This window comes from Schistocerca cancellata, chromosome 3 (genome assembly GCF_023864275.1).
Source record: "Schistocerca cancellata isolate TAMUIC-IGC-003103 chromosome 3, iqSchCanc2.1, whole genome shotgun sequence".
Classification (NCBI taxonomy): Eukaryota; Metazoa; Arthropoda; class Insecta; order Orthoptera; family Acrididae; genus Schistocerca; species Schistocerca cancellata.
In genome coordinates, this window is record NC_064628.1 from 228,502,688 (window position 1) to 228,528,844 (window position 26,157).

At 39.7% G+C, this 26,157-nt stretch overlaps 1 protein-coding gene across 4 annotated transcripts in view; it reads left to right on the plus strand.

Annotated features, from left to right (window-relative positions):
* The window catches only part of LOC126174855 (uncharacterized), a 121,675-nt gene that overhangs the window by 78,932 nt on the left and 16,586 nt on the right, over positions 1-26,157 (plus strand). For 3 of the 4 annotated variants that reach the window (XM_049921251.1, XM_049921249.1, XM_049921250.1), the window contains exons 9-10: positions 3,107-3,195; positions 13,107-15,566. In XM_049921251.1, the coding sequence (XP_049777208.1) occupies positions 3,107-3,195; positions 13,107-15,566 (2,549 nt within the window). The remainder of the gene's footprint in view (positions 1-3,106; positions 3,196-13,106; positions 15,567-26,157) is intronic. The other variant, XM_049921252.1, reaches the window with a different exon arrangement.

Below are 26,157 nucleotides of genomic sequence, written 5' to 3' on the forward strand. Positions count from 1 at the left end.
TCTTTTTCAATTTTAGGATAATTTGTTTGGACTAAAGTTAGCATTTAAGATGTGTGCATGATGGGTTGTTCATGCCCATCAGCACCTTTGTGAGAAAGGACAGCCTAAATGCCATGTTGAGGATTTCTGTACCCGTGAGGTGTTTTGACGAGCCTAGATTGTTCCACAAAGAATGGACTTAGGATATTGCTTTAACTTTTAAAGAGCCTCCTTACAATGCTGTCACCATTCATTTTGTTTTTTAATTTTTTACATAAATTATTAAGAGGTCTGCTGATCTATGTGGCATTTGGGAGGAATTTGGCGTAGTAATTGATTTTACCAAGAAAATCCCCCGTTAATGTAAGGAATGTGCTGTGAATAATGAAAATTGATGTCAGATCAAACCTAATACTAGGATTTTGTGCTTTTCACAAACCATCACAAAACACATTTAGATTCTTTTGAAAATGGTCTGATAATTCTAGCAGTTAAGTTTTCACATCTACTTAGGACATTGTTCAACAAAAGAAGTATCCATGTTGCACAGAGCTTTCATACAATTACCGTATTTACTCGAATCTAAGCCGCACTTTTTTTCCGGTTTTTGTAATCCAAAAAACCGCCTGCGGCTTAGAATCGAGTGCAAAGTAATCGGAAGTTATGAAATATGTTGGTAGGTGCCGCCACAACTAACTTCTGCCGTCAAATATATGTAGCGCTACACAGGCATGCTTTACAGGCACAAAGATAGATACTGGCGCCAAAACCTCTGCGTCAGTAAATAAATTTAAAAAAAAAGATAGAAGACGAGCTTTTTTTCTCCGACCCGAATTTTGACCACTGCATTTTCATACATTATCCAACGAAGTAAATACAAATTCCGTATTGTTCATCTTCGAATGTAGCAGCTTTTCAATGCACTACGAAAATCCGACTGGCAAGACCGTTTGCGATGTTTGTCAGTATGGCCAATTCTACGTTCTGATTTTTTTTCTACCTGTGAGAAGAGATGGTTGCTAATGGGAACTTTTGTGAATTCTGAATCACATGCAGTATTCTCTTCACCATAAGAATAATACGAATATAAACATTTTGCCATGTATTCTTTCGTGTTTGCTGCTATCTCATTTAACTCCTGTCTGCCTAATAAACTACGAAACTAGAGTGAGACAACACAAACGCGGAAGTATACACATTTGTCATGTTCATATTCGTATTATTCTTATGCCTAATAGTGATACAGTCAGAAATGAAGCACGCGCGGCAATTGACTAGATTTTTAAATCTAAGGTGACTAATTTCTGTGCAGAAAATAATGTACTAAAGAGGTGTCTGCAAAGATTTTCAAACGGAGAAAAATTGTCGCTAAACTCTCGTACAGAACATCTTCTACCATACGCAGTTTATTATTTGGTTCTTGTTGATCATTATCAAAGAAAGCAGCAGTGTAAATAACAACAAATAGCAGTCTCTTGCCATTGTTACGCTACTGAGACAATTACTCTCTCTCTCTCTCTCTCTCTCTCTCTCTCTCTCTCTCTCTCTCTCTCTCTCTCTCTCTCTCTTTTTTTTTTTTTTTTTTTTTTTTTTTTTTTTTTTTTTTTTTTTATATATATATATATATATATATATATATATATATATATATATATTGTAAGCGGCAGTAGCACGCACAAAAGCAAACCATGCCGCGAGCGGCGACAGGTCGTGAACATTCATTATCGGAATGCGACAAACAATGCATGACACAGTACAGTAATGCATTTTCAGCTTAGAGTGACGAAAACACCAATAACAAAGAGAACGGCAATTATCAGATCAAAGAAAAATAAGCAATCAATTCAAACCAGACGAAGCACGTGAAAAACGGAGTGTACCCGTATAAATAAGGACGGAGCGCCTGACGCAGAGCAATGGCTACCTGGTAAAGCTTAACTGCTAAGCTTACGGCTCAAACCAAACTACTGTAGCTGTATCGTCATTCATTCGACCTGAATTGTGTCTCATATTACAATGGACCAACTTTGTTTCGATTTGGAGGTGCGGCCTAAAACTTTTCTCTCCCCTTGAATTTCGAGTCTCAAATTTCAGCTGCGGCTTAGATTCGGGAAATTTTTTTTTCCTTTATTTCGAGTCTCATTTTTCTGGTGCGGCTTAGATTCGAGTGCGGCTTAGATTCGAGTAAATACGGTAATTCTGCATTTAAAATGTAATGTTCTTTTTCTTCCTATATGCCTATGGCATTATCTCCCAATATTGCATTACAGTTTTTTTCCCTTCTGCTATGAATTGTGGGGCATCCTTCATACGGATCTGCTTCAAGAGAAGCACATTCGTGATTGAATTCAGCCACTCCCTTCTTAATAGTTAAAAATGAAGTAGCAAACTGTTCGTAATCTTACACCAACATTAGAGGAATTCTGAGTTATGATAAAGTGTGCGAAACAAAATGTGTTGTGATTGTGTAGTACTCCAGTGTTCCCATTTGACTGAAACATAACTACTTAAGTGAGTACCTCCTTTTCACTATATTCTTTTTCACTTGTTCACTATATTCTATTTTGAAAATTTGTCGAAAATAATTACACTCATGGAAAAAAATTGACTATTTCTTTACATGTCAAACTTTCTGGTTGTGGCCTGAGGATACTAGTTACATTAATATTGTGCACAACAAATTTGCATCATATTATCTTTTTGTTGCACATGTTTGCATTTGTAGCTACAGTATAATTTACTTTTTCTGTGTGAAATTACTTGTACCACTAGGTTTGTACCTTCGTTTAATATTAACGTAATTTATGCAACACTTTCCCCATTTTATACAAAATTAGATATATTTTATGGTAAGTATTGTAAATTTAAATGCAGTTTTTCATTACCTTTTTAATATTGTGATTAAGAAGCTACACATGGGACTAAGAGGTCAGGGTATTCCGCCCGTAATCATTTGTGGAGTGAACACCTTCAGAGGAGGAAGTATACAAAATGAAAATAAAATTATAGGAATGTAGCATTTTGTAAGAATGAAATTTTGTTTTGAGTTAACAATAGAGTACTGCATTTTTTCGTGAAATATAAGTCATAAGATTGCTGCACCACATAACTACAATACTTTTTACAGCCGCCCTGTGCGAAGTAGCAAGAAAAAGGCATTAGCGCAAGTGAAGTCTTGGTGTGGTTCTATGGCAAAGAAGTCTGATTCAGAACTGGGTATGCATCAAAGAATTTTAAATAACTATTAGTTATTAATTTAAGCTTAATCTTGTTGCAGTTATAGCTTGAAAACTAACTCTGTAATGGAAATGAGCTTTCTCTAAACATACTCTATGTTATTGTCTGTTACCAACAATTGCCATCTACGGAGTTGCAGGTATGAACAATTTTTTGGGAAAATCTAGCTAACAGTTATCCACTCTATTTATTCTGTGCACTGTTTTGATGTAATAGAATAGTGTGCCCTGTGTATTCCAAAGATCCTCAGTTGCAATCATCTCCTTCGGTCACCTCATTCAAGTGAAAATTTCACCTTGAAGCACTGTCCAGTACAAAGTTATTTGAAGGTGAGTCTTATCACTGTGGAAAAGGAAACGATGGCATCAACATATTCAGAACAGGAAAATACTGGAATACTGCACACACAAATTTGCAGTTGTTTCATATGTAATTATTTTGATTGTCTTGTTAAAAACTCTTGACAAAGATGTACTAATTAGGGCTTTATGAGGAGCTACCCTGACCATTTTTCATAATGATGGATTTCAATTGGCACAACATGCTGTGTGGCTTGTTCACTGCATCTCTAGGGGTAGAGTCATTGAGATGAGACACTTGTTCATTTATAGAATATATCAGTGGTTTTCCCCACCCCCAGTTCTTTTAAACACTCAAATTCCACGTATGAAACAGTTACGTTATAAGAAAAGCTAGTTTTCCGTGCATCATATCTCCTGAACTATGTTTCATACAGTGATGTAATTTGTATGTACGTTCAGTGGTATAAGTGGATACTGTCTGCAAAATGTGTTGCAAATAGAGTTAGTGGCAAAGAATTAATAGATTAAAATGCCATGCTTGTTGCTGAAGGTTCACTGCATGAATATTGAAACTAGAAAGAAAGAAAGAAATTTTTCCTCTCATTATTTTGTGGTAGTGTCAGTGAGAAAAGATTTCAAAAATGTCTGAAAGTATGTGTTAAGTTTTTCGGAAATCACTTAAGTGTTCTCATTCTCAAATACTGGATGAACCCACATCTACATCTAAATCTATATCCACACTCTGTGAACCACTGTGAAGTGTGTTGCAGAGGACATGTCTCGTGGTACCAGTTGTCAGGTTTCCTTCCTGTTCCATTCGTGCATGGAGTGCGGGAAGGATGATTGTTTGAGTGCCTCTGTGCATGCTGTAATGATTCTAAACATATCCTCATGATCCCTATGTGGATGATACATAGGGGTTGTTATGTATTCCTAGAGTCATTGTTTAAATCTGATTGTTGAAACTTTGTTAGTAGGCTTTCTCAAGGTAGTTAACATATCTTCAAGACTCTTCCAGTTCAGTTCCTTCAGTATATCTTACACTCTCCCAGGGATCACACGCACCTGTGACCATTCATGCCGCCCTTGTGTGTATCCCCCAGAAGTCCTATTTGGTATTTGTCCCACACACTCGAGCAATATTCTAGAACCAGTCGCACAAATGATTTGTAAGCAATCTCCCTTGTAGACTGATTGCATTTCCTCAGTATTTTAACAATAAGTCGAAGTCTTTCACTTGCTTTACATACGATTGAGCCTATGAGATCATTCCATTTCATATTCCTACAAAGTGTTACACTCGGGTAGTCGTGTGAGTATAACCAGGTAGTTGTATGAGTTGGCCGATTTCAACTGTGATTCTCTGGCGTAAGCAGCCAGGGATTGTGATCATGTGTGTGAATTGAGTTCACAAGAGTGTGTTGTTAATTTCTGATGAAGGCCTTGTTGGCTGAAAGCTTACTTTATGACAGTCTTTTTGTTGTGCCTATCTGCGAGTCAGCATATCTGCTGTATGATGAGTAGCAATTACCCTTTTCATAATATTGTCATTGATATTATAGTCATAGGACATTAAGTTTCTTCCTTTTGAAGCGCACAATTTTTGTACATTTAAGGCAAGTTGCCAGTCTTTGCACCACATCGAAATCTTATCAGTATCTGATTGAATATTTATGTAGCCTCTTTCAGACAGTACTTTGTTATAGATACATGCATTATCTGCAAATCCTGATTTTACTATTGATATTGTCTGCAAGGTCATTACTATACATCGTGAATAGCAAGGGTCCCACCTGAAGTTATTTTTGCATCTGTCAATAGTTCTTCATCCAAGATAACATGCTGTGTCTTCCCTACCAAAAAATCCTCAATCCAGTTCACAAATTTCACTTGATACTCCATATGATCGTACTTTTGGCAACAAGTGTTCATGTGGTACTGGGTCAAATGCTTTTTGAAAATCACGAAATACTGCTCTATCTCACTCCATTGTTCCAAAGCCTGTAGTATGTCTTGTGAGAAAAGTGTGAGTTGGGCTTTACATGATTGATGTTTTCGGAATCCGTGCTGATTGGCATGGAGGAGATCATTCTGTTAGAGATATTTGAGCTCAGAATATGCTCCAAGATTCTACAACAAATCGATGTTAGGGATGAAACTTCCTGGCAGATTAAAACTGTGTGCTCGACCGAGACTCGAACTCGGGACCTTTGCCTTTCGCGGGCAAGTGCTCTACCAACTGAGCTACCGAAGCACGACTCACGTCCGGTACTCACAGCCTTACTTCTGCCAGTACGTCGTCTCCTACCTTCCAAACTTTACAGAAGCTCACCTGCGAAACTTGCAGAACTAGCACTCCTGAAAGAAAGGATATTGCGGAGACATGGCTTAGCCACAGCCTGGGGGATGTTTCCAGAATGAGATTTTCACTCTGCAGCGGAGTGTGCGCTGATATGAAACTTCCTGGCAGATTAAAACTGTGTGCCCGACCGAGACTCGAACTCGGGACCTTTGCCTTTCGCGGGCAAGTGCTCTACCAACTGAGCTACCGAAGCACGACTCACGTCCGGTACTCACAGCCTTACTGGCAGAAGTAAGGCTGTGAGTACCGGACGTGAGTCGTGCTTCGGTAGCTCAGTTGGTAGAGCACTTGCCCGCGAAAGGCAAAGGTCCCGAGTTCGAGTCTCGGTCGGGCACACAGTTTTAATCTGCCAGGAAGTTTCATATCAGCGCACACTCCGCTGCAGAGTGAAAATCTCATTCTGGAAACATCCCCCAGGCTGTGGCTAAGCCATGTCTCCGCAATATCCTTTCTTTCAGGAGTGCTAGTTCTGCAAGTTTCGCAGGTGAGCTTCTGTAAAGTTTGGAAGGTAGGAGACGACGTACTGGCAGAAGTAAGGCTGTGAGTACCGGACGTGAGTCGTGCTTCGGTAGCTCAGTTGGTAGAGCACTTGCCCGCGAAAGGCAAAGGTCCCGAGTTCGAGTCTCGGTCGGGCACACAGTTTTAATCTGCCAGGAAGTTTCATATCAGCGCACACTCCACTGCAGAGTGAAAATCTCATTCTGGAAACATCCCCCAGGCTGTGGCTAAGCCATGTCTCCGCAATATCCTTTCTTTCAGGAGTGCTAGTTCTGCAAGTTTCGCAGGTGAGCTTCTGTAAAGTTTGGAAGGTAGGAGACGACGTACTGGCAGAAGTAAGGCTGTGAGTACCGGACGTGAGTCGTGCTTCGGTAGCTCAGTTGGTAGAGCACTTGCCCGCGAAAGGCAAAGGTCCCGAGTTCGAGTCTCGGTCGGGCACACAGTTTTAATCTGCCAGGAAGTTTCATATCAGCGCACACTCCGCTGCAGAGTGAAAATCTCATTCTCGATGTTAGGGATATTGGACATTAATTTTGTGAATTACTTCTACTACCCATCTTGTTGATGGGTATTACCTGTGCTTTTTTCCAAGAATGGGGCATAGTTTTTTGTTCGAGGGATCTATGATAGATTATAGATAGAAGGAGGACTAACTCAGTCACAAATTCAGTATAGAATCTGATAGCAATTCCATCAGGCCATGGAGCTTCATCCAGTTTTAACATTCAGCTGTTTCTTAACACCACTGACACTAATACTTATCTCTTTAGTGGTAGGAGGATGAAATTGGGGAATTCTGGGTTATGTCAGCTTTGGCTTTGCCATCCTCAGTTTCTATCCTTGCATCATTCACTAGGGATTGGACACTTAACTTTGATCACTAATAGCCTTTATATAAGACCAGAATTTTTTTGGATTTTTATGAAAGATCATTTAACAGTATTCCTCTACGTTAGTCATTGAAGGCTTCACGCATTGCTCTCGTCAGCTAAATGCGTTTCATTCAGCATCTCTCTATCTATAGTCCTATGCTTTGTTTTACACCTATTATGCAGTAGTTTCTGCTTGTTTAGAAGTTTCTTTACAGTGACTGTATACCATGGAGGGTCCCTCCCTTGTGAACTGTTCAGCTGGATACAATTCTACCCAGTGCATGGTCAATTATTTTTTTTTTACCTAATTAATAGAGAGAGAGAGAGTGTGTGTGTTTGTGTATATGTGTATCTCTTTCTGCTTATTTTAGTTTTATAGTTTGGTAATCATTGTTGCCACCATGGTCACTGATACCAGTTTCTGTGTGGACATCCTCAAAGAGGTCAGGTGTATTTGCTGTCATTAGATATTTCCATCATGAGTGGGGTTCCTTTTGTTGTAGGTAGTTTTCAGAGGCATTTAGTAAAATTTCACAGGTTATCTTATCACGCCACCACTAGCAAAAAATGTTGGATGATTAAAGTCTCCACTGATGGTTACAGTATGATTGGGGAACTTACGTGTAAGTGAAGTGAGGTTTTCTCTAAAGGATTCGATTACATCAGGAGACGAGTCCGATGAGTGATAGAATGATCCAATTATCATTTTATGCTCACCTCTGATGCTGAGTCTTGCTGTAACAATCTCACGTGCAGCTTCAATTTCTATCTCGGTACATTTGAATTTCTTGTCTATTGCGACAAATGCATCACCTATATTTCTCATTTTCCCTACCCTCTCAGAAACACTTAAATTTTCTCCAAAAATCTCATTGCTATGAATTTCAGGTTTCAACCAGCTTTCTGTACCTAGTATTATGTAAGCCTCACTTCTTTTCATAAGCCCTTCAAACACTGGCACTTTGTTGCGAATGCTTTGGCAGTTGACCATTAGGAATTTACTACTCTCACCTATGGGAGGCATTTCTTTCTATCTTACATTGATATTTCTGGGTTACCAAAAGCCATCATTATCTGATTGGGTAGAGAGTTGCCTAATATAAAAAAACCCTCGTGTGCACCCAACACACTGTCGGCTACCTGAGTAGCAGCCTCCAATGTGTAGTGGATACCTGACCAATTTAGGGGGACACTACAGTTCTCAACCGTATGGCTCAAGTCAAGGAAGTTGCAGCCTAGCATGCCACAGGACCTTTGAAGTCTCTGGTTCAGTTCTTCCACTCTACTCACAACTGAAGGGCCACGATCAGTTCTGGGGACAATGCTGCAAATTGTGAGCTTCATTGAAACTCCTAGCCCAAGGCTAGTCTTCTCAACCTTCTCTGCCAGTCGCTCAGTATAATCTGCACTGTGAGTTATGCTGCCTCAAGATTTACATGCAGCTGCCAACTTGAATAATTGACTTGCTTTGATAAACCTGTAACATATATGAGTAGATTATGACAGCTTTTTAGATTTGGTCAATAATTATGTGAAATGGAGCCTCCTGTCAGATTAAAACTGTGTGCCAGACCAGGACTCGAACCCAGAAGCAAGTCATCAGTCCCAGCCTGGTACGTAGTTTACAATTCTGCAGAGCAAAAGCTGTTTCTGAAATTATGTGAAAAAAACACAAAAACCAGATTTTGGTTGCCACATTAAGCTGTTAGATAGGCAGTCTGCAACAGGAATAGAGTGAGGTTTACCTGACAATTGTAGGTGTCCCTTAATATAAATGCCTTTTGAATTCTGGTCAGATGACGCACTTGCACATCTACATGGCTGTCTTCAGTGATTGACCTTTGCTTCTGTTCTGTAGCTGTCGATAACTATTCAGTGGTAACTGACAATTCAGTGGTAACTGACAACAGAATTGCATTCCAGCGATGTTTTTCTAGTGTGGGGCCATCTGATGGACAGAGTTGTTGTTTTTTTTTTTTTTTAATATATATATATATATATATATATATATATATATAGGGGGGGGGGGGGAGTGAAACACTGCAAAAGTTGATGCATCACAAAAAAAAAAAAAAAAAAAAAAATGGACATTATACAGCCAGAAAGCAGTAATTGAACAAAAAGAAAGTATGTTTGAGGAGGTGGATCATAGTATCATATTAGCCTTGTGATCCACCAAATAGCCAAAACAATCTTACCAAAGTCTAGCAACTGCCCTGGAAGAAAGCTTGTCCCTCGACAGGATAAAGAAAGCCACTCAGCGATCAAAGCTAGGCGTGTGGCTTTGTGGAAGTTCACAGTATAAGCGAAAATCCTTCAGTTTTCCGAATCGTGAGGGAAGAAGCTTGGTGAGTGACTGAAGAAAGCAAGAGAATAGTCTGGAAGGAATTAGTGAATTTCATTAATTGCTCCAGATCAGCTAAACATGTAATGAGGAAAATTTTGGGCAAGGGCAGTGTGTCTCCTCCTACAGCCATATTGAATAATAGGATCTTGGTGAGATCTCAAAGAGATATGACTGAAGAAATTTCTGAACATTCTCTTAATGTCACTGTGTCAACCAGACACACTCCATAGTTTGACATGCTCTCAGAACTGTAGAGGCAAGAAGGTTAAATTTCTTCCTGAATAATGAGGAGTCACTCTTTTCTTCCTGTTCTTCACGTGGAAAATGGAATCCATTCTGTTTGCAGCATGAGAAATAGACCCTAGGACAAATCAGATGCATTATGTCACCTGTAAGCAGGACGCAAAGACATAGTTTTATGTTGTTTCAGTAAAATCTAGTTTGATTGATACTATCTTGACACAAGTATGAAGTCAAAATTGAATATTTTGAAAAACCTCAGTAAGAAGGTGTGAGGCATTTTCAAGTCCAGTATGCTGCAGTCTGTATAAAGTGTTTGTAAAATCCCGACTAGATTATGGCAACATTGTTCATGGATCAACAGGAGTCCATTGGACCAGCCCAGTTTTGAGTCTGTATGCGGAGGCTGTTGACCCATACTCTAAATCAGGCAGTGACTTCTTCACTGCGAGACAGGACCTGGAAATGTTATCTTTTCCTCAGTCATTGGCAAGTAGTGTGTTCCGCTGTCCAAACTTTGAGCAGATTTTCAGGAATTAGTTGCATAACAGTGCCACTCAGGATCTGTGTTAAAGAATGTCTTGTGTATCAGATTTCAGAATAAGGAATGAGTGATAGCTGTCTTCATAGTGTCTTTGGAGACCTCAAATAAGCTAGACAGAGAGCAAGAAGTGTACTTCAGATACAATTTTAAAAGTTTGTTTTCTTCAGTTTTAAGACTGCATCAAAATTTTACTATTTATATTGATGGATCTAAACAAATTTTCAACTATTTTCCGTGATAGTATCTTTTAGAGTTCGCCTCCTGAAACAGCTAACAAATTGTGATGCTGATGTACAGTTCTAAAGGCATTGGAGCAGGTGGAAAGCCATCATAATATAAAGTTTCTCGTCTGCTCTGAGTCTCTCAGTGCACTGAAATCTGTAAAACAAATTTGTAGAGTAGAGAGAGAGAGGGAGGGAGAGAGAGAGAGAAAAAAGAACTGTTGTGATTGCCCAAGATGCTTTATATCGGATCTAAAACTGAAGCAAAGAGGTGGTATTTTGCTGGATACTGAGACACATTGAGATACGGAAAAATGATACAGCTGACAAAACAATCAAAGAAGTGTCTAGAGCAGGTGTTATGTTTTGGTGTACTGTATCCTACATGCTTATCATCTCATTGCCTGACAGAAAGATTGTGCATCACTGGGAAATAAAGTGGTTAGAGGTGGTAAACAACAAACTGTGTTCAATCAAATCAACCACCTGGGCATGCCAGCCACATCGTTGGAAGGAAGTGATACCCACTAGGTCATTATTAGGGTATTACCCATGGACACAAAGTTTCCTCCTCCTGTTTGATGATCCACCAGTATGTGAAGCTTGTGGATTACCACTTTCAGTGCAAAGTATTTCAGATGCTGGTGTAAGGGCAATGCTTAGTTTGGCTGGGTGCCTGTCCATCATCCGAGCTGATAACAGCAACAGTGTAAAACGCATTTTGAAATTTTGTGAAGCACCAGGCCCCCTATTGAAAGTGTTAGGAAGAATATTTCAGTGAGTTTAGAGTGAATGGCAGCATGGCCTCTGCTTTTTATTAAGTGGCCAGCCATCAGCATATAACAATCAGTGCTAGCATTTTTATGCTGTTTTTCTTCTCGTGAATGCAGCAATTAGGAATGTTAGTCAAATTTTCCTCAGCTGTCACAAAAGATTTTAAGAAACTGCAAACAATTGCAGTATCTGGTGACCTCTGAAAATGCCTTCCCTACAGATATTAAAATCCTTTTAGCAACAGTAGACACGAAAGTGTATAAGCTCCTATACCAATGCCCAAAACCCATTAAAAAAAGGGGGTCAGCATCAATTCAGTTTTATTCAGCTACAAAGAAAACAGTGTGAGCAGACATTCTAATAGCCTCATAATTTTTTTTTCAGTACCCCCCACTTTTTACACAATGTTTTAAGCACATTAGCTAAGTTTTGAAAAGAAAAATTGTGTTTCGCAAGAGCATTTCTCCAAACAGTTTTAATACTTTGTAAGATATCGATAAAGCTATTATATCAGTGACAAAACATTAATTTATGTTGACATAGCCAGAAGTTCTGCAGAAAGCTGCTAATACGTATTCCTGGGGAATTGTAGCAATTTCACTCATGATAGCAGCTATATGTTGACACCCAGCAAGGGATGGAGGATACTGTGGAGTGCCGTAAGTTTGGTATCATCATCATCATCATCATCATCATCATCATCATCATCGTTTGTGGTTTCCTGTAATTTAGCACTTAACCAGCAAATTGTGTGTAGGCAAATTGTGAATAATAAATTGTCCAACATTTAAATTGTTTAAGTGTTCTGTTCTTGCCTTCTGATTGGTAAGTAGGACACAAGTAAATATGGTATGTTGCTAGTTGGATGTTTCCCCATTTAAGCATCTTTGTATTTCAAATATCCCTGCATACACTTTCGATAAATTATATTTATTATATCACAGTGAAAAATATTCATTACATGAACTTTCACAGTCAAAATAGCAACGTATAAGGCATTCAACATAAGGAATTACTCTACTTGAATAAAATCCTGGTCACTAGTTTTCATTTTTACAAACCAGATCTGAATGAACAAAAGTCTTGATTAGTTTGGATGACGATAGAAAAAAGTTTTTAAAGCACTGTCCGAATACACCTTGTTGCAAGTTAATGTGTCATTTCCTGTGCTACACTGTCTGAGGCAGGGGAGGGGGCAAGGACAATTTTATTACTGCTGCTTAATTGTCCAAAATCACTTTGCACCAGCATTATTAATAAATATTCTACACAATTTATGTATTTAGTTTGTGTGTGTTTATTTTATTTATTTTTTTACAAGTCACACTGAAAAGGATATTTTTAAAATGAAAATGATTTTTTCTCTATAATTCTCATTTTGGTTTTATTTTTAAAGCTGATAGTTTTGAATTAGTGAAGACTGTGGAAATTTGTTCCCCCTAAAATGTAGCCGGCCTGCTGCCTTTTCCAAACTGCGAAAGATGTGCGAGCCTCCCACAAGATATGTTTGGACAGTGATATCAATACAACTTTTGTCTGCCATCATCAAAATTGATCAAGGATTGTGTTCATTCAGAATTATTTTTATAAAAAACAAAAAGTCGTTCTCCAAGTAGGATGTTATTCAAAAGTGTAGTTCCATATGCTGGGGAAAAAAACACTGCAAAGTAAAACTGATGAAAACCAACCCAGTTAACTACTAGTACATAAATATATTCTCTGTGTTACAGGAGGCAAGAGGAAAGCTGGTGAGGACAGTGACACAGATGATGATGATGAATTGTCCTTGCCAGAAAAGAAGGTGAAATTAGAACCACTAGATGATGATGACTGGAGCAGTGGTGATGCTGGAGCTTCCAGTGCTTCATCAATTCATGATGACCATGAGAAGCAGCAGCACCGCAATTCTGCAAATTTTTCAGGAAAGCTGTTGGCAGTTCCCAAAAGCAAAGAACAGTATCTTATGGGACCAACAGTTAAAAGGTCTCCTGGAAGACCTAGAAAGATACGGCCACAAGAAAATACTTTGAATGGTGTTACAATTGTTCAGAATAAAAAGGATGATGCAGATGAATTGGCAGTGAAACTAGGATTAGAATCTGATTCATCTCCAGAACATAAAACAAAACTTTCTCAATCAAATGCAAACAAAGATTCAAATGCATCTCAGCCACCTGTATTGGTTGCAAACTCTAAAGGTGTTATAAAAGTTGATCCGCGGCAAGTGCCAAATCTCACTTCAGGAGTATACATAGTATCCAATAAGTCTGGAGTAGTAAAACTGGAATCTGTTTCAGGATCTCCGGCTGTGGGTAAAGCGGTAACATCGAGCCAGTCTGTGAATAATGGAAGTGGTGAGACTAAGACTATTGTGACCCAGTCAGGTATTATAAGAAAACCCGTGCAGTCATCTGGTATTTCTCGTGTTGCTCAGGGCCCTGGTCAAGTGAAATTGTTAAGCAAAACTGCTGGTTCGGTTCGTCCCCAAGGCTTGTCTCCAGGACTAGTACGAGTTTCACCGACTGGTTCGCACCTGAAGAATTTCACACCTCGATTGGCATCACCTGGGCAGAGACCACCATTAACATCACCTCGTGTACTGGGTCCGAGGCTGCAGTCAGGAACCAGACCCGTTTCTGTGTTGGCTGCTCGGCCGGGACTCGCCAATCCTGTAAGACCAGTACTGTCTCCTAGAATACCAGGAATGTTACGTGCTCCTCTTAATGCCAAAAAGTCATCTATTGGTATACCTGGTGTTCAAACAAAAATAATGAGAGCAGTTAGCCCAAGAGTGCCAGTACAAGGAGGAAAGATAATGTCTTCGCTGTCTGCCCAGACACGAAGTGGTGTAAAACCAATACAAGCTATGCTTGGGAAAGCTGTCCAAGGAAACAATCCCGTGTCATCTCTTGCTACAGCAAAAATGAAGGTAGGTGAAGATGGAAATTCAAATGTATCAGTGAAATCCGTGACTCAACTAACACCATCTGGGGCTTCATTACAGGGCAGAGGAAATTTTGATGAGGATGACGATGAAGAAGATGAAGAGGAAGAAGAAGATGATGACGATGACGAAGATTATTTGAATGAGGAAGAGGAAAGACCGGGGCGGAGCGTTGGAAGAGGACGAGGTCGTCGCAATGCGGAAACGTCAAAAGTTGGTGACTCAGATGGCAACAAGCAGCGAGATAGTAAACTAGTGGACACAGATGGTGTTCATATGGAATTCCATGAGGTCACTACAAGTGAAAGTGAGTCTGACGATTCTCTTCCGGAATTGCCTATGGGGGATCTTCCATCTCTTGAACCAGATAGTCCACCAAGACCTTTCACTCTTTGTCCAGAAACAGGAAAGATCTTGGGACGTGCGGAAGGGGAACCCACTCCTCCACCCAGCCCAGAGACGAAATCATCAGGCCAATCTGAACCTTTGCCTGGTGATTCAGGGCCCCCACAAGAGCAAGAACCAGAAGAAATCTTACCTGACCCTAGACCTTCCTCTCCTCTCAATAAAGAAACTCTGTTGAAAGTTGAAATGAGCCCAGGTGGAACAACCGGAACAGTAGTGGAGGGTAATGAGAATGAAAATAGTAACTATGCGGATCCCCTGAGGACAGAGCAGGGATTGACAGTGACAAAAATTGCTGACTCTGCAGCAAAAAATTCACAGCAGGGAGTGAATACAACTCAGGTAGTGACACAGACAGGGAAGGGTGGATCTGGTATTTCAGTGCCTGCGAGAAAACTTTATGTTGATGGTGCTTCAGGTAAAATGAGTGGGGATATAGTGACTGTGACTGGTGAAGATGGTGTTGTGTATCAAATATCAACAGATGGTCAGCAGGTTTCAGATGAGTCAGGACAACAGTGTGTTTATGTTTCGACTGAAGGGGGTGAGGGAAGTGAAGAAGGTGCAGTGCTTACACTTGATACAGCAGTAGCCGAAGCTGTGGCACAGCTGATGCCAGAGCAAGTGAACGTTATCGGTGGTGCTGGTTGTTCCCAGTTCTTCATAAAGGGTGAAGATGGGACTGTGGTAAATCAGGAGGGACAGGAACGCCAGCAAGAGCAGAGTCAAGAGGAACAGCAGCTGGTGATGACCTCAATGGTGGACCAGCAGGCAGCCGATGAATCACAAGCACAAGTAGTGGCACATGTTGTCCAAGAAGGAGAGCTTGACCCAGTCACAGGTAAACAGAATCAGTAGTATATGATACTCTGTTATTCTGACAGAAAAAGTAAATTTTAATTACTGCAGTAACTTAGGAACAATATTTAATTTTACTTTTGGTGAATGCTATATTAGATTGTACTCAGGCATGTTGCTCACTCAATAGTTGCAGGGGCAGAATTATAGCAATAGAATGATAAACTTGAAAAAGGACCTTGTGAGTTAGATTTTATCAGTTTCCTCTAAGTTCCATTTTTCTAAATTAAAACAAGTAAAAGTTACATTTATTTACACTAGATAGTGTCTAGTGCCTACACAGTTCTTGTGGTTTAATCCATATACCATTTCAAAAAATATCATCGCCATACTTGATGAGTTCTTTATGTATTATTAAAACTCACTCAACATAAGTTGTTATATTGCTGTGTGTATGTTACCCTCTTCTGGTTAAATTAATTAGAACTATAATCTTTTGTATTGTGTTTTGGAGTTGAAGGTGATACGAAACATTTACATGAAACATTTTCTACATTCACAAGCAATGATTAAACTATTCATCTTTTTGGTGCTGTGCTAGTGCTGAAAGCAATGTGAAACTACATCTGTTACTTTTCCCGAGGGCATGCAGCTCAACTGTATGGTTGTATGATAATGGCATCCTCTTGGGTAAAATATTCGAGAGAGAAAATAGTCCCCCATTTGCAACTCCAGGCGGGAACTACGAAAGAGTATGTTGTCATCAGGAAAAACTGAACTGATATTCTACGGTTTAGATCATGGAATGTTAGGTGCCATAATCAGGTATTAGGCTATGAAATTTAAAATGCTCAGTAATGTGGTTGAAGTTAGATATAGGGGGAATTATTGAAGTTCGTTTGCTGCATGAACAGGACTTCTGTTCAAGTGTGTACAGGATTATCAGTACAAAATAATAAGAAGGTAACACAGGAGTAAGTCTAATAATGAATAAGAAAATAGAAATTTGAGTAAGCTACTGTGAACAGCTTAGTGATCAAACTATCATAGCCAAGATAGACAGAAAGCTATCACCCCTGCAGTAGTACAAATTATATGTCAGCTAGCTCTGCAGATGATGAAGAGAGTGAAAGAATGTATGATGAGATAAAAGAAATTATTCAGTTAATGGAGAGGAAAATTTAAGTGTGTTGGGGTAAAGGAATTTGATGGAAGAAAAGGAAGAGAGGGAAAAATTGTAGAATAAATACTGAGGGAAAGGGATGCAAGAGGAAGCTGCATGTAGAATCTTAGCTGCATGTAGAATCTTTAGAATTTTATCATGGCCATCAATTGGTTTAAGAATCACGAAAGTAGGTTGTGTATGTGGAAGAAATCTTTAAGGCACAGGAAGATTTTAGAGTGAATCATAATACAGTAATTTTGGAACCAGATTTTAAACTGTAAGACATTTCGGGTGCAAATGTGAACTCTTGACAATAATTTATTGTACATTAAATGTATTTGCAGTTGTGAATATGGATAACCATCAACTGTATAATGGAATGGTAAGAGTCCTGGTCTGGCACAAATTTTCATTGTCATCATTCCATGATAGAGATGCCGGTTGTCCATATTTGGAACTGCAAATACATTTAATGTATTTCATAATGGCTGTTGTTACCGCCGTGCCTGTTCCTTCAGACATGCATGCGTGACCCAAGGAACCTTACCTCATAAATCGGAATGTCACAGGCACTGCAATATCGTACATAATTTGTTGGTTATGAACTGTAGATTAAAGCTTAAGAAGTTGCAAGGAGGTAGGATATTAAGGAAATGTTACCTGGGTGAGTTGAAAGAACCATAGGTTATTGAGAATTTCAAAGGGAGCAACAGTTGACTGAAACAGATAAAGAGAAGACAGTAGAATATGAATGGGTAGCTTTGGGAGATGAAATAGTGAAAGGAGCTGAGAATCAAACAGAGGAAAATACAAGACCTAGTAGAAATCCTGGAATTTCACAGGAGATGCTGAATTTAATTGATGAAAGGATACAATATAAAAATGAAGCAGGCGAAATGGAATAGGGACAGTTATTGGGTTGGTGCATAAGTTCGTAGCATTTTTCCATAAGTTTAATAAACACAAGAGACACAGGTAACAGATACTTTAGTCATCACTAATACATTCTTCTTCATTATTTGCAATACTTTGCGAATGCTGGGGTAACCTTTCAGTTCTGTGTCTGTTGAAATCATGTGTTTCGAGGTGAAGAACTCGTCGAGGCATGTTCGAAGCGTATTTTCATCCAGAAAGGAAGTTCCATGAAGGGTGTTTGATAGAGAGCAGAAAAGGTGAAAATGGGAGTGTGCAAAAGCGTCATCATGGCGTAGCAACACTTCATGCAGTCTTTGTGGTCGTTCTTAAATTGCATCTGCAAGATGCCTCAGCTGTTGGCAATAAATGTCAGCAGTTATTGTTACACTTCGCGGAAGCAATTCGTAATAAACCATACTGTTGCTGTTCCACCAGATGCATGATATTATCTTTTGTGGATGTGCACAGATCTTTCTGTGGGGAGGTGCGGCTTTGTTTGGGCTCAGCCATTCCTTCCTTGTCCATGTGTTAGCGTAGAGACACCATTTCTCATCACTATTAACGATACAGCATAAGAATGACCAGTGTTGTTCATGAGCCTGTTGATACAAGCAAGCAAAGATGCTGATCTTTGAGATTTTGGCTTAGAGCATGTGGTAACTGCACACCCTATTTTTGAACCTTCCTCATTGTAAGAAAGTGTCGCACTATGACACAGTGAACATTATTCTTCACATTTGCTAGTTCTCGAGTACAATGACATGGATAATTGTGGATTTATGCATTTAAATGATCTTCATCAAACCCCAAATATCTTCTTGAAGGTGGAGAGCTACTGACGTCAAAATGATTTTCCTTAAAACAAGAAAACAATTTTCTTGTTGTACTCTGTCCAGTGGCATTATTCCTAATATGCTGCACAAATATTTCTGTCTGTGCTGCTGTCACCGCTCTATTGATCTCAAACAAAAGAATGTGTCAGAAATGTTCTACTTTCTCCTCTTCATCACTCCATTTTCTAGGATTCACAGCTCCCTCTCACCATCTCCAAATGACAAAACGATGAAACTTAAATAGCAATAATGAACAACAAATAAAAAATCACAAGTGATAAATAAACACGTAGTAACCAGAATACCAGCATCCAAAACAAAAATGCTATGAACTTAATGCACCAACTTAATAAAAAACGAGATTGACAGAAAGTGCAACATGACTAATCAGGAATGGCTAGAGGACAGATGCGAGGCTGTAGAAGCATGTGTAATTAGGGGAAGGATGGATGCTTCCTGTAACAAAATTAAAGATACCTTTGGAGAAAAGAGAAGCAAATACATGAAAAATCAAGAACTGTAGTGGAAAACCGGTAGTAAGTAAAGAAGGGACTTTGAGAAAAGTTTTCATTTATTGGAGCTGTAATTTTAAGTAAGCTTGATATCCGGGCAAAAGTCACAAATGCAAATATGCACATTGGTATAAATGTAGCCTTCATTCCGAATCCGAACTTCAACCAAATAGAAGCAGTGTCCAAGTAACAAAACAAACAGATATACATTAAACAAACCCAAGACCATGACTGTATTAGGTTTATATTCTAACACATGTATAGTCCCAATTGACAGTTGGGTTACGAATTGTAAATTATACGATTATATTTCAGTGTAAAGCACTATAAAGTGATGGCTTTTGAGAAGATGGAGGGCAGCTTGGTGTTTGGCAGAAAGCAAATGGTCTCCCCAACCACTCCACCCAATCCTAATTTCAGTTAGCGCAATTAAAATTTGATAGGCTTTGAACTTTATTAGTTTATAACATTCTACAATTGATAGAAACACTTTCTCTTTGTTCTTGTAATTAGTGATAAGCCTCTTGAGATGGAGAGCACAAGTCAGATTATTATTGTTGTTATTAATTTTTGTTTGATGATGGTGAAATTTAGTGGTCAAACTGGGAGTCAGGAACATATAACAAAGTCTGTTGATTGAATTGCAAGTGAACATTTTTTTGCAAGAATATACTGTGTCATGAACATTGATGATCCTTGTAAAAAATAGTGCTTCTATTAACTGACTATCCTGTAGTCTCTAGGTTGAATAGTTGATACATTATGAAGAAGACCATATGGTGCTGGTGTAATATTTTAACATATTTATTATTTTAGAAACCAGTTTTTGGCTTTTACGACTCTGTCACGTATAAAAAGATGAATATGTATGGCTGTGATTTTTTTTGGGGGGGGGGGGGGGGGGCAAAGATTTTAAACTAGTCCATCTAAAGAGTATCTTGGCTGGTTTTCAAATGTGACAATTGTTAATGTTTGATATTTGACTAAAGGAGGGTGCTTCTTAATGACTGAGCTATATTTTGACTATTATGGATGCTGAACCAATCTCTACAACATGTAACAACAGGAGTTTCATTGTGCCTTGACATCGAGAATGATTTTCTTCACATTGTCTTTTGTGCATGCAGAATCCATCCACATTTTGCGTAGTTCATCACTAGCATTAATGTTCCTTTTTTTAATAAGATATCGTAAACTGTGCTGACACTTCTGTGAAGTTATCCATTGCCTGCATTACAGTTAATTTTCATATGTGTGCAAAACAAGGAATAATCTTTTCTACCAAACATCGAACAATTTAGTTTCTTCATATTGCTGCCATTATCTGTCACACAATCAGAAATCATCTCTGTTGGTGCCCTCAGGGGCTCGGCATTCATTTACTGGGTACAGGCTTTGTGACACTGGGTTTCCTGAGCTGGAGACTGGTGTGCGCTGCAAGTCTGTTGCTACCATAAGCTCTGGGTAAGCTTCAGCGACCACAATGTGACACGACAGTGGAACATTGTGTGTCACAGGGAATGGGGATCTTCACTTAAGGGGAGGTTTACTATCTTTGGCCCACAAAAGCATGTTCTTTGAGAATTTTTTTTTCTCGGGATGTGCTATAGGTATCAATGTGAAATTTGATCAAGATGTTTATTGATATTTCCTGTACAAACTGGAATTTTTTCGACCGGAAATGTCAAAGAGCAAAGGCGGAAGTGCCGTCGGAACGAACCAAAATTTCAATGTAGACCTCCACGCGCGGTATGGCACAGGTCAGAAGGCTCATCTGAAATCAAAATTGAGTTGACGTTAGTGAAGTATATAAGATTCTTTAGGAGTTGTAACTCGCTTAAGTTATTTGGACCATTGGAAACAAATTGGCAACCATTTGGGGGGGGAAGGGGGGGTTATCATCGATTTTTTGACTTCGTCGGCCAAGTAAAAGTATTTTAGTTGATGGATTGGAATAAAAGTGGTACAACTCCTGGACAATTTAGTTAGCATCGTCGGAAACAAAGAATCAGTTCAGTAGATTTGAAGTTATCATACCGCCCGATAAAAAAAAGTCATTTAGAGAAAAATGCGTTTGAAGTTTTGACTACATATGAATGCAATATTATGCAGCTTACGTTTAATCTGCTATTCCGGGTCCATAAACTAGTCCTTCCTCTTCCTCATAGAGGGCGTTCTGCTCGATCTGGGCCATCCTGCGTTGTTCCAGAGCCGCTCGTACGGCCGGTGACAAACGGTTTTCGGCCACTTGAATGCAGTGGTCGTCCGAATGCTTGGTGAACTGCATCGAATAGAGTCACAGGGTAATGTCCATCATTGTCATGTCTTCAGAATTGCTGAATAACCTTCGTTGAAGCTGCTCACTACCAGGAAAGTCGCAATCTCCACAGTCTTCGCACCAGAATGCAATTGCTTGGGGGCTAACTTCCAAACACACGCGTTCAAACTGTCATTTGAATTTTGTGTGTTTCCTCCCAAGCACCGGCACAGTAACTCGTCCTCTGAAAGGGCCTCGTAGATCAGATGAATCACTTTTTGAACTTCTTTGGAGAGCGGCTGGTCGTGTTGATATTCATCAGATGTCTGGTAGCCTCTGCAATGTGCCACTTGCACCAACTAGTTTCCCCAGCTGGACAATTTTGGTGTTGTGGATGGTCATCTGTCGAACACTTGTGGAAATAAGTTGCCCAAATTTCCTTCTTTATCTGTTCGGCCAAATTGGAATGCCGTTGGATTGCCAAGCCGTAGTCTGTCATAAGCTCCTTGATCAGTTTATCAGTTTTTGCGGCTACAAAGTCGAAATTCCCGAGAAAAACTGCTGTGTGAAAAACGCCGATTTCAGGCAGGTGCATTTTTTTTTTTTTTTTTTTTTGTTCAACTGCGAATAACAAACATTTCCTTTCCGTATTTCCTCGTCGATGGACCATGTGTCTTCTGTGTATGTAGACTTAATTTTAGTATAGACATTAATGACACTTTTTCACATGGTAATGGTTGGCTGACTGTAGCTATTGTACGAGGAGGTACAGGAGTACCTAATGTTCCAGGACTTGAAAGGTTTGTAGACAGAGACATTATTGCCTACCGTACCTACCAAATGGCTGAACTTGCAAATAAAGACTTTGGTAAATCAGCTTATATGTCAACCTCACCTTTGTCATTGTCATTGTCAAAGCCAAAAGATAGTAAATCTCCCCTTAACCGCTCGGATCATGAGGATGGTAAACCTTTATAAAAAACCTCAATCTCAAGGCATGCTGCATGCCGATAAGATGCACGTCTGTTAAGGAAGAACAATCATTAGCGGGCAACTCTGGGGGACCTGCCACACCTGTCGTATACTGCTTATTCAGGTACCCAAGGCTTAGTATGAGTGGACCCTTATTTCCCCAGATGTTCATGGGACTGAGATGGAACCCTTGAAATCTTCTTTTCCTCTCAACTGTACTCCCTGGGAATACGCATACCGATTCATCTGAACGTATGAGAGAGGCCTCCTCATAATTGGAATCAGTTGGACTATAGTAACAAGGCTCAAGGAAAGTCAAAATGTTTTTCCAGTGATCAAGAGGATGGAGGGAACATTAGAAAAAATGTCCCCCTTCTAATTCATAAAGACTTAGGAGGAGGATTTCTGTCACCTTAAAGTCTATTAAATGTTTGCATAATGGTTCCTGGTTGTCGAAACTAACAAGTCAAAGCAGGTGGAACTTGTTAAGTAATCACACAAATTGGGTGTTTATGATATGATCGGTGAGGTGCATGCCTCTCTCATGTACTGTAATGTCATGGATGTGGATGTAAGAGAGCTGAAGTAAGAATGGATAGGGGATAGTGGATGAGGAGAAGTGAATCTGAAGGAATAATGGGGAAATTGAGAAGACCTCTATATTCATTGTCACCTTTAATTCTCCAATGCGTCCTGAACATATTATGGCAGGGTTCCTCTAACTTCAGCAGGTCTTACATACCTAATCCTGTGTGATGCTATAAATGGCAGCGTTTTGCCCATAGAAGGATGAGTTGCAGAGGTGAAGCGACCTGTGGGAAGTATGGAAAACCAGCCCATGACACGGGGACTCACTGCCCGTCTCTGGCAGTCTGCATCAACTGCTCTGTGAGACTCTCAGTCTGGAGCTGAGACTGTTTTGTTTATGCTGGGGAAGGCAAAGTTCAGGAAATAAAAGTGACTAAGCAGATCCCTTAATACTGAAGACAGTAAAGGCTATAAAGCAACAAAACCCCCTGTCTTTGCCACTTTGTATTCTTTTGTGGTGCAGAAATCTGTTCCCAAGGTGGACAGTGGATGCTTCAATGCATACAACGTCCAGCATACCACTATCAACCACAAGCACCTGTACCTTTACGTGTACAAGCCCAAAGCAAAGGCAGCTATAACAGAAGAGACCAGCAACAGTTCCACAGTGAGCATCAACATGGCACCCAAAAGCAGAGTGCCTCTCTATGCCTCCTTTTCCCGTCATCCTCTTAAGGGAATGGGAACTGGGACAGTCACAACGTTTGGGTCGAAACCTTTTCCGAGCACCAGCAGACATTGTTCTGTCATGTCTGACTGGTGAGGAGGACACCATGCAGTCAGGTGCCTCACCACCAGACCCAGACAGCCCCTCCTCTCCCCCTCTCTCTAGAAGTGCCTCACCTCCCTGGTGCAAAGAAATCGGCAAATTAAAACCACACTGGTGAAATAGTACCCATACTACAGTGGAACCTGAATGGGTTCAGGACTCGAGGAGGAACTGAAACTCGCAGCACAGGAACGCCCCCCGTGCTTGTGTTTGCAGGAAACTCATTTTAAAGCATCTGATGCCATTGTACTAAGGGAGCTATATGCTCTGTTACAAGGATGACGTCATTGGGAAAAGTGCCAAGTTAGAGGTTCCTGTGTTTGCCAGTAATGTGCACCACTCCTTTGCTCTGCCCTGGTTACTGATCTGCAAGCAGTTGCAATTGAAATTCATATGTGTTGAAGGGTCACTGTTTGCTCACTCTATTTACCTCCTCAATATGCAGCAGAGGCTGTCATAGAACTTACAGAAAAACTCATGATACAATTAATAATAATAATGCTTCAGCGGAAATACCTCACCTACTAATCCCTAAATATGTGGCCGATTCTCATGTCGCCTATTACATTCCTATTCCTTATCATCATATACGAGTGGTCGACCCAAAACTCTCTCATTATCATTTATATATGAGTGGTCGACTTCTGTGGTAGATACAAAACTATTTCATCCTCATTTGAACTGTAGCTGGACTCATCCTAGTCTAAATATATATGTATTGCTGTGGAAACCTCACTACTGCTTGTAATCACTCGCAGACCATCTACCAATTGTTGCTAATAACGTTTAATCCAATCGTCTCACGTAGGCATCAGCTACCTAGCAGTCCAAAGTGTGCTATTGCCCCCTGAGGTTGCTCTATTTCCGATGAAACTTTTTGATATCAACAACATTATACAATCCTTCACTCTGTCCTGTCTTTGGGTTGGCCACCTCCACAGCACTAGGATGAGCCAGTCTAATTATCCTAAATGGACCCGCATACGTTTCATGGAACTTCTTGGTTTACGAATCAATTTTTGAGGACCTCAGTCTTGACTTAATTAGCACCAGTTCATCAACTTGGTACAATACCTGTCTGAATTGTTGATCATGTTTACTCTTACATTTAGCGCCTTTTCCTTTATCCTCTTTAATGCCAGGTCTTTTTTCTCTTGGGTAGATAATTCATCTCTGGGTGGAAAGCTAACTATTTACTCGATAATACTGGGCACACTTTCCCCTGTCATCAATTCCTGTGGAGGTAGTTCTGTGGTCGATTGAGGCAACTCGGTGGTTATTCTTTCAAACTTTTCAACATATTCTAACCACATATAATGTTTCTTAGCACAATAGGTTCTAAATAATCTATTGAGCTCTCTCCTCACTCATGTTGGATTGAGGTACTTTGAAATGTAAATGGGTTTTATATCTGAGTCATTCAACATTTGCTTCCAGTACACTGAGGTGAACTGCTTTCCGTTATCGCTAATGATTCTCTCGGGTTTGCCTACCTTGGTAACATAGTCATTCTTAATTTTGCCTGTTACTGACTGACCAGTAGCCTTTCTCAACGGATAAAATTCCACATGCTTTGACAATATATCCAACACCACAAATAGATATTTATATCCTCATGATGTTGGAAGGGGGCCATATAAATCCATGCAGACCCTTTCTAATACTTTGGTCGGGATCATGTTATGCATTTCCATTCTATTGCTAGAATTAGCTGCCTTGATCTTTTGACATCGAATGCCTGTTTTCAATACTGCCCTGGCCTTCTTTTCAATATTTCTGAAGTAGCAGCTTTCCTTATCTTATCTGCTACTGATACTCTGTTTCGGCCAATAGACCTTCCACTGCTTTTTCTCAGGATTTGCTCTCCTTTATGAGATCCCTTTATATATCGTATAATATATCCTGATTTTAGCAGATAAACTTAATATCCTCATGTTCCCTTTTTAGGTTTTGTAGGATGACTCAAATTTTGTCCTCCTTCTTTACTTGTGTGAGGTACATAATTGATACCTCCTTTTGCCCTGAATCATTAAAATCTGCTTTGTCCATTCCAACAGGTAACCTAGATAAGGTGTCTGCCACTATGTTACTTCCTCCAGGAAAGTACTCGATAGTAAACTCGTACCCCTATAGAGCAATGGCCCATCTGGTCAATCTGTTGTGGCTCAGCCTGCAATCCGTAAGGAAAGATAATGCTTCATGATCGGTGTAAACCTGAGCTTTTCTGGCCATGACATAATATCTGAATTTATTGAAAGCAAAGACTACTGCCAAAGCCTCCTTTTCTGTGAGATATTCTGAACCGTCACCAAAAATGCACAATGGCTCATTTAAATTCAGGTAGGCTAACACGATACTGTTACACAATTTGCCTTTGATCTTTTTAAACTCTTCCCTGCACTCTTTAGTCCACACTCAAGTGACATTCTTTTTAGTTAAGCCCAACATTTCCTGAGCACTGAGTGCCTGATTGTTCGCAAATTTGTGATAGAATCCGTTGAGCCCTATAAATGCTTTAATCTGCCTTTCGGTCTTAGCCTGTGGGAAATTTCTAATCGCTTCGAGTTTGTCGGTATCAGGGTTGATGCCTTATACTGAAATGCCATTCCCTAAAAATTAAATT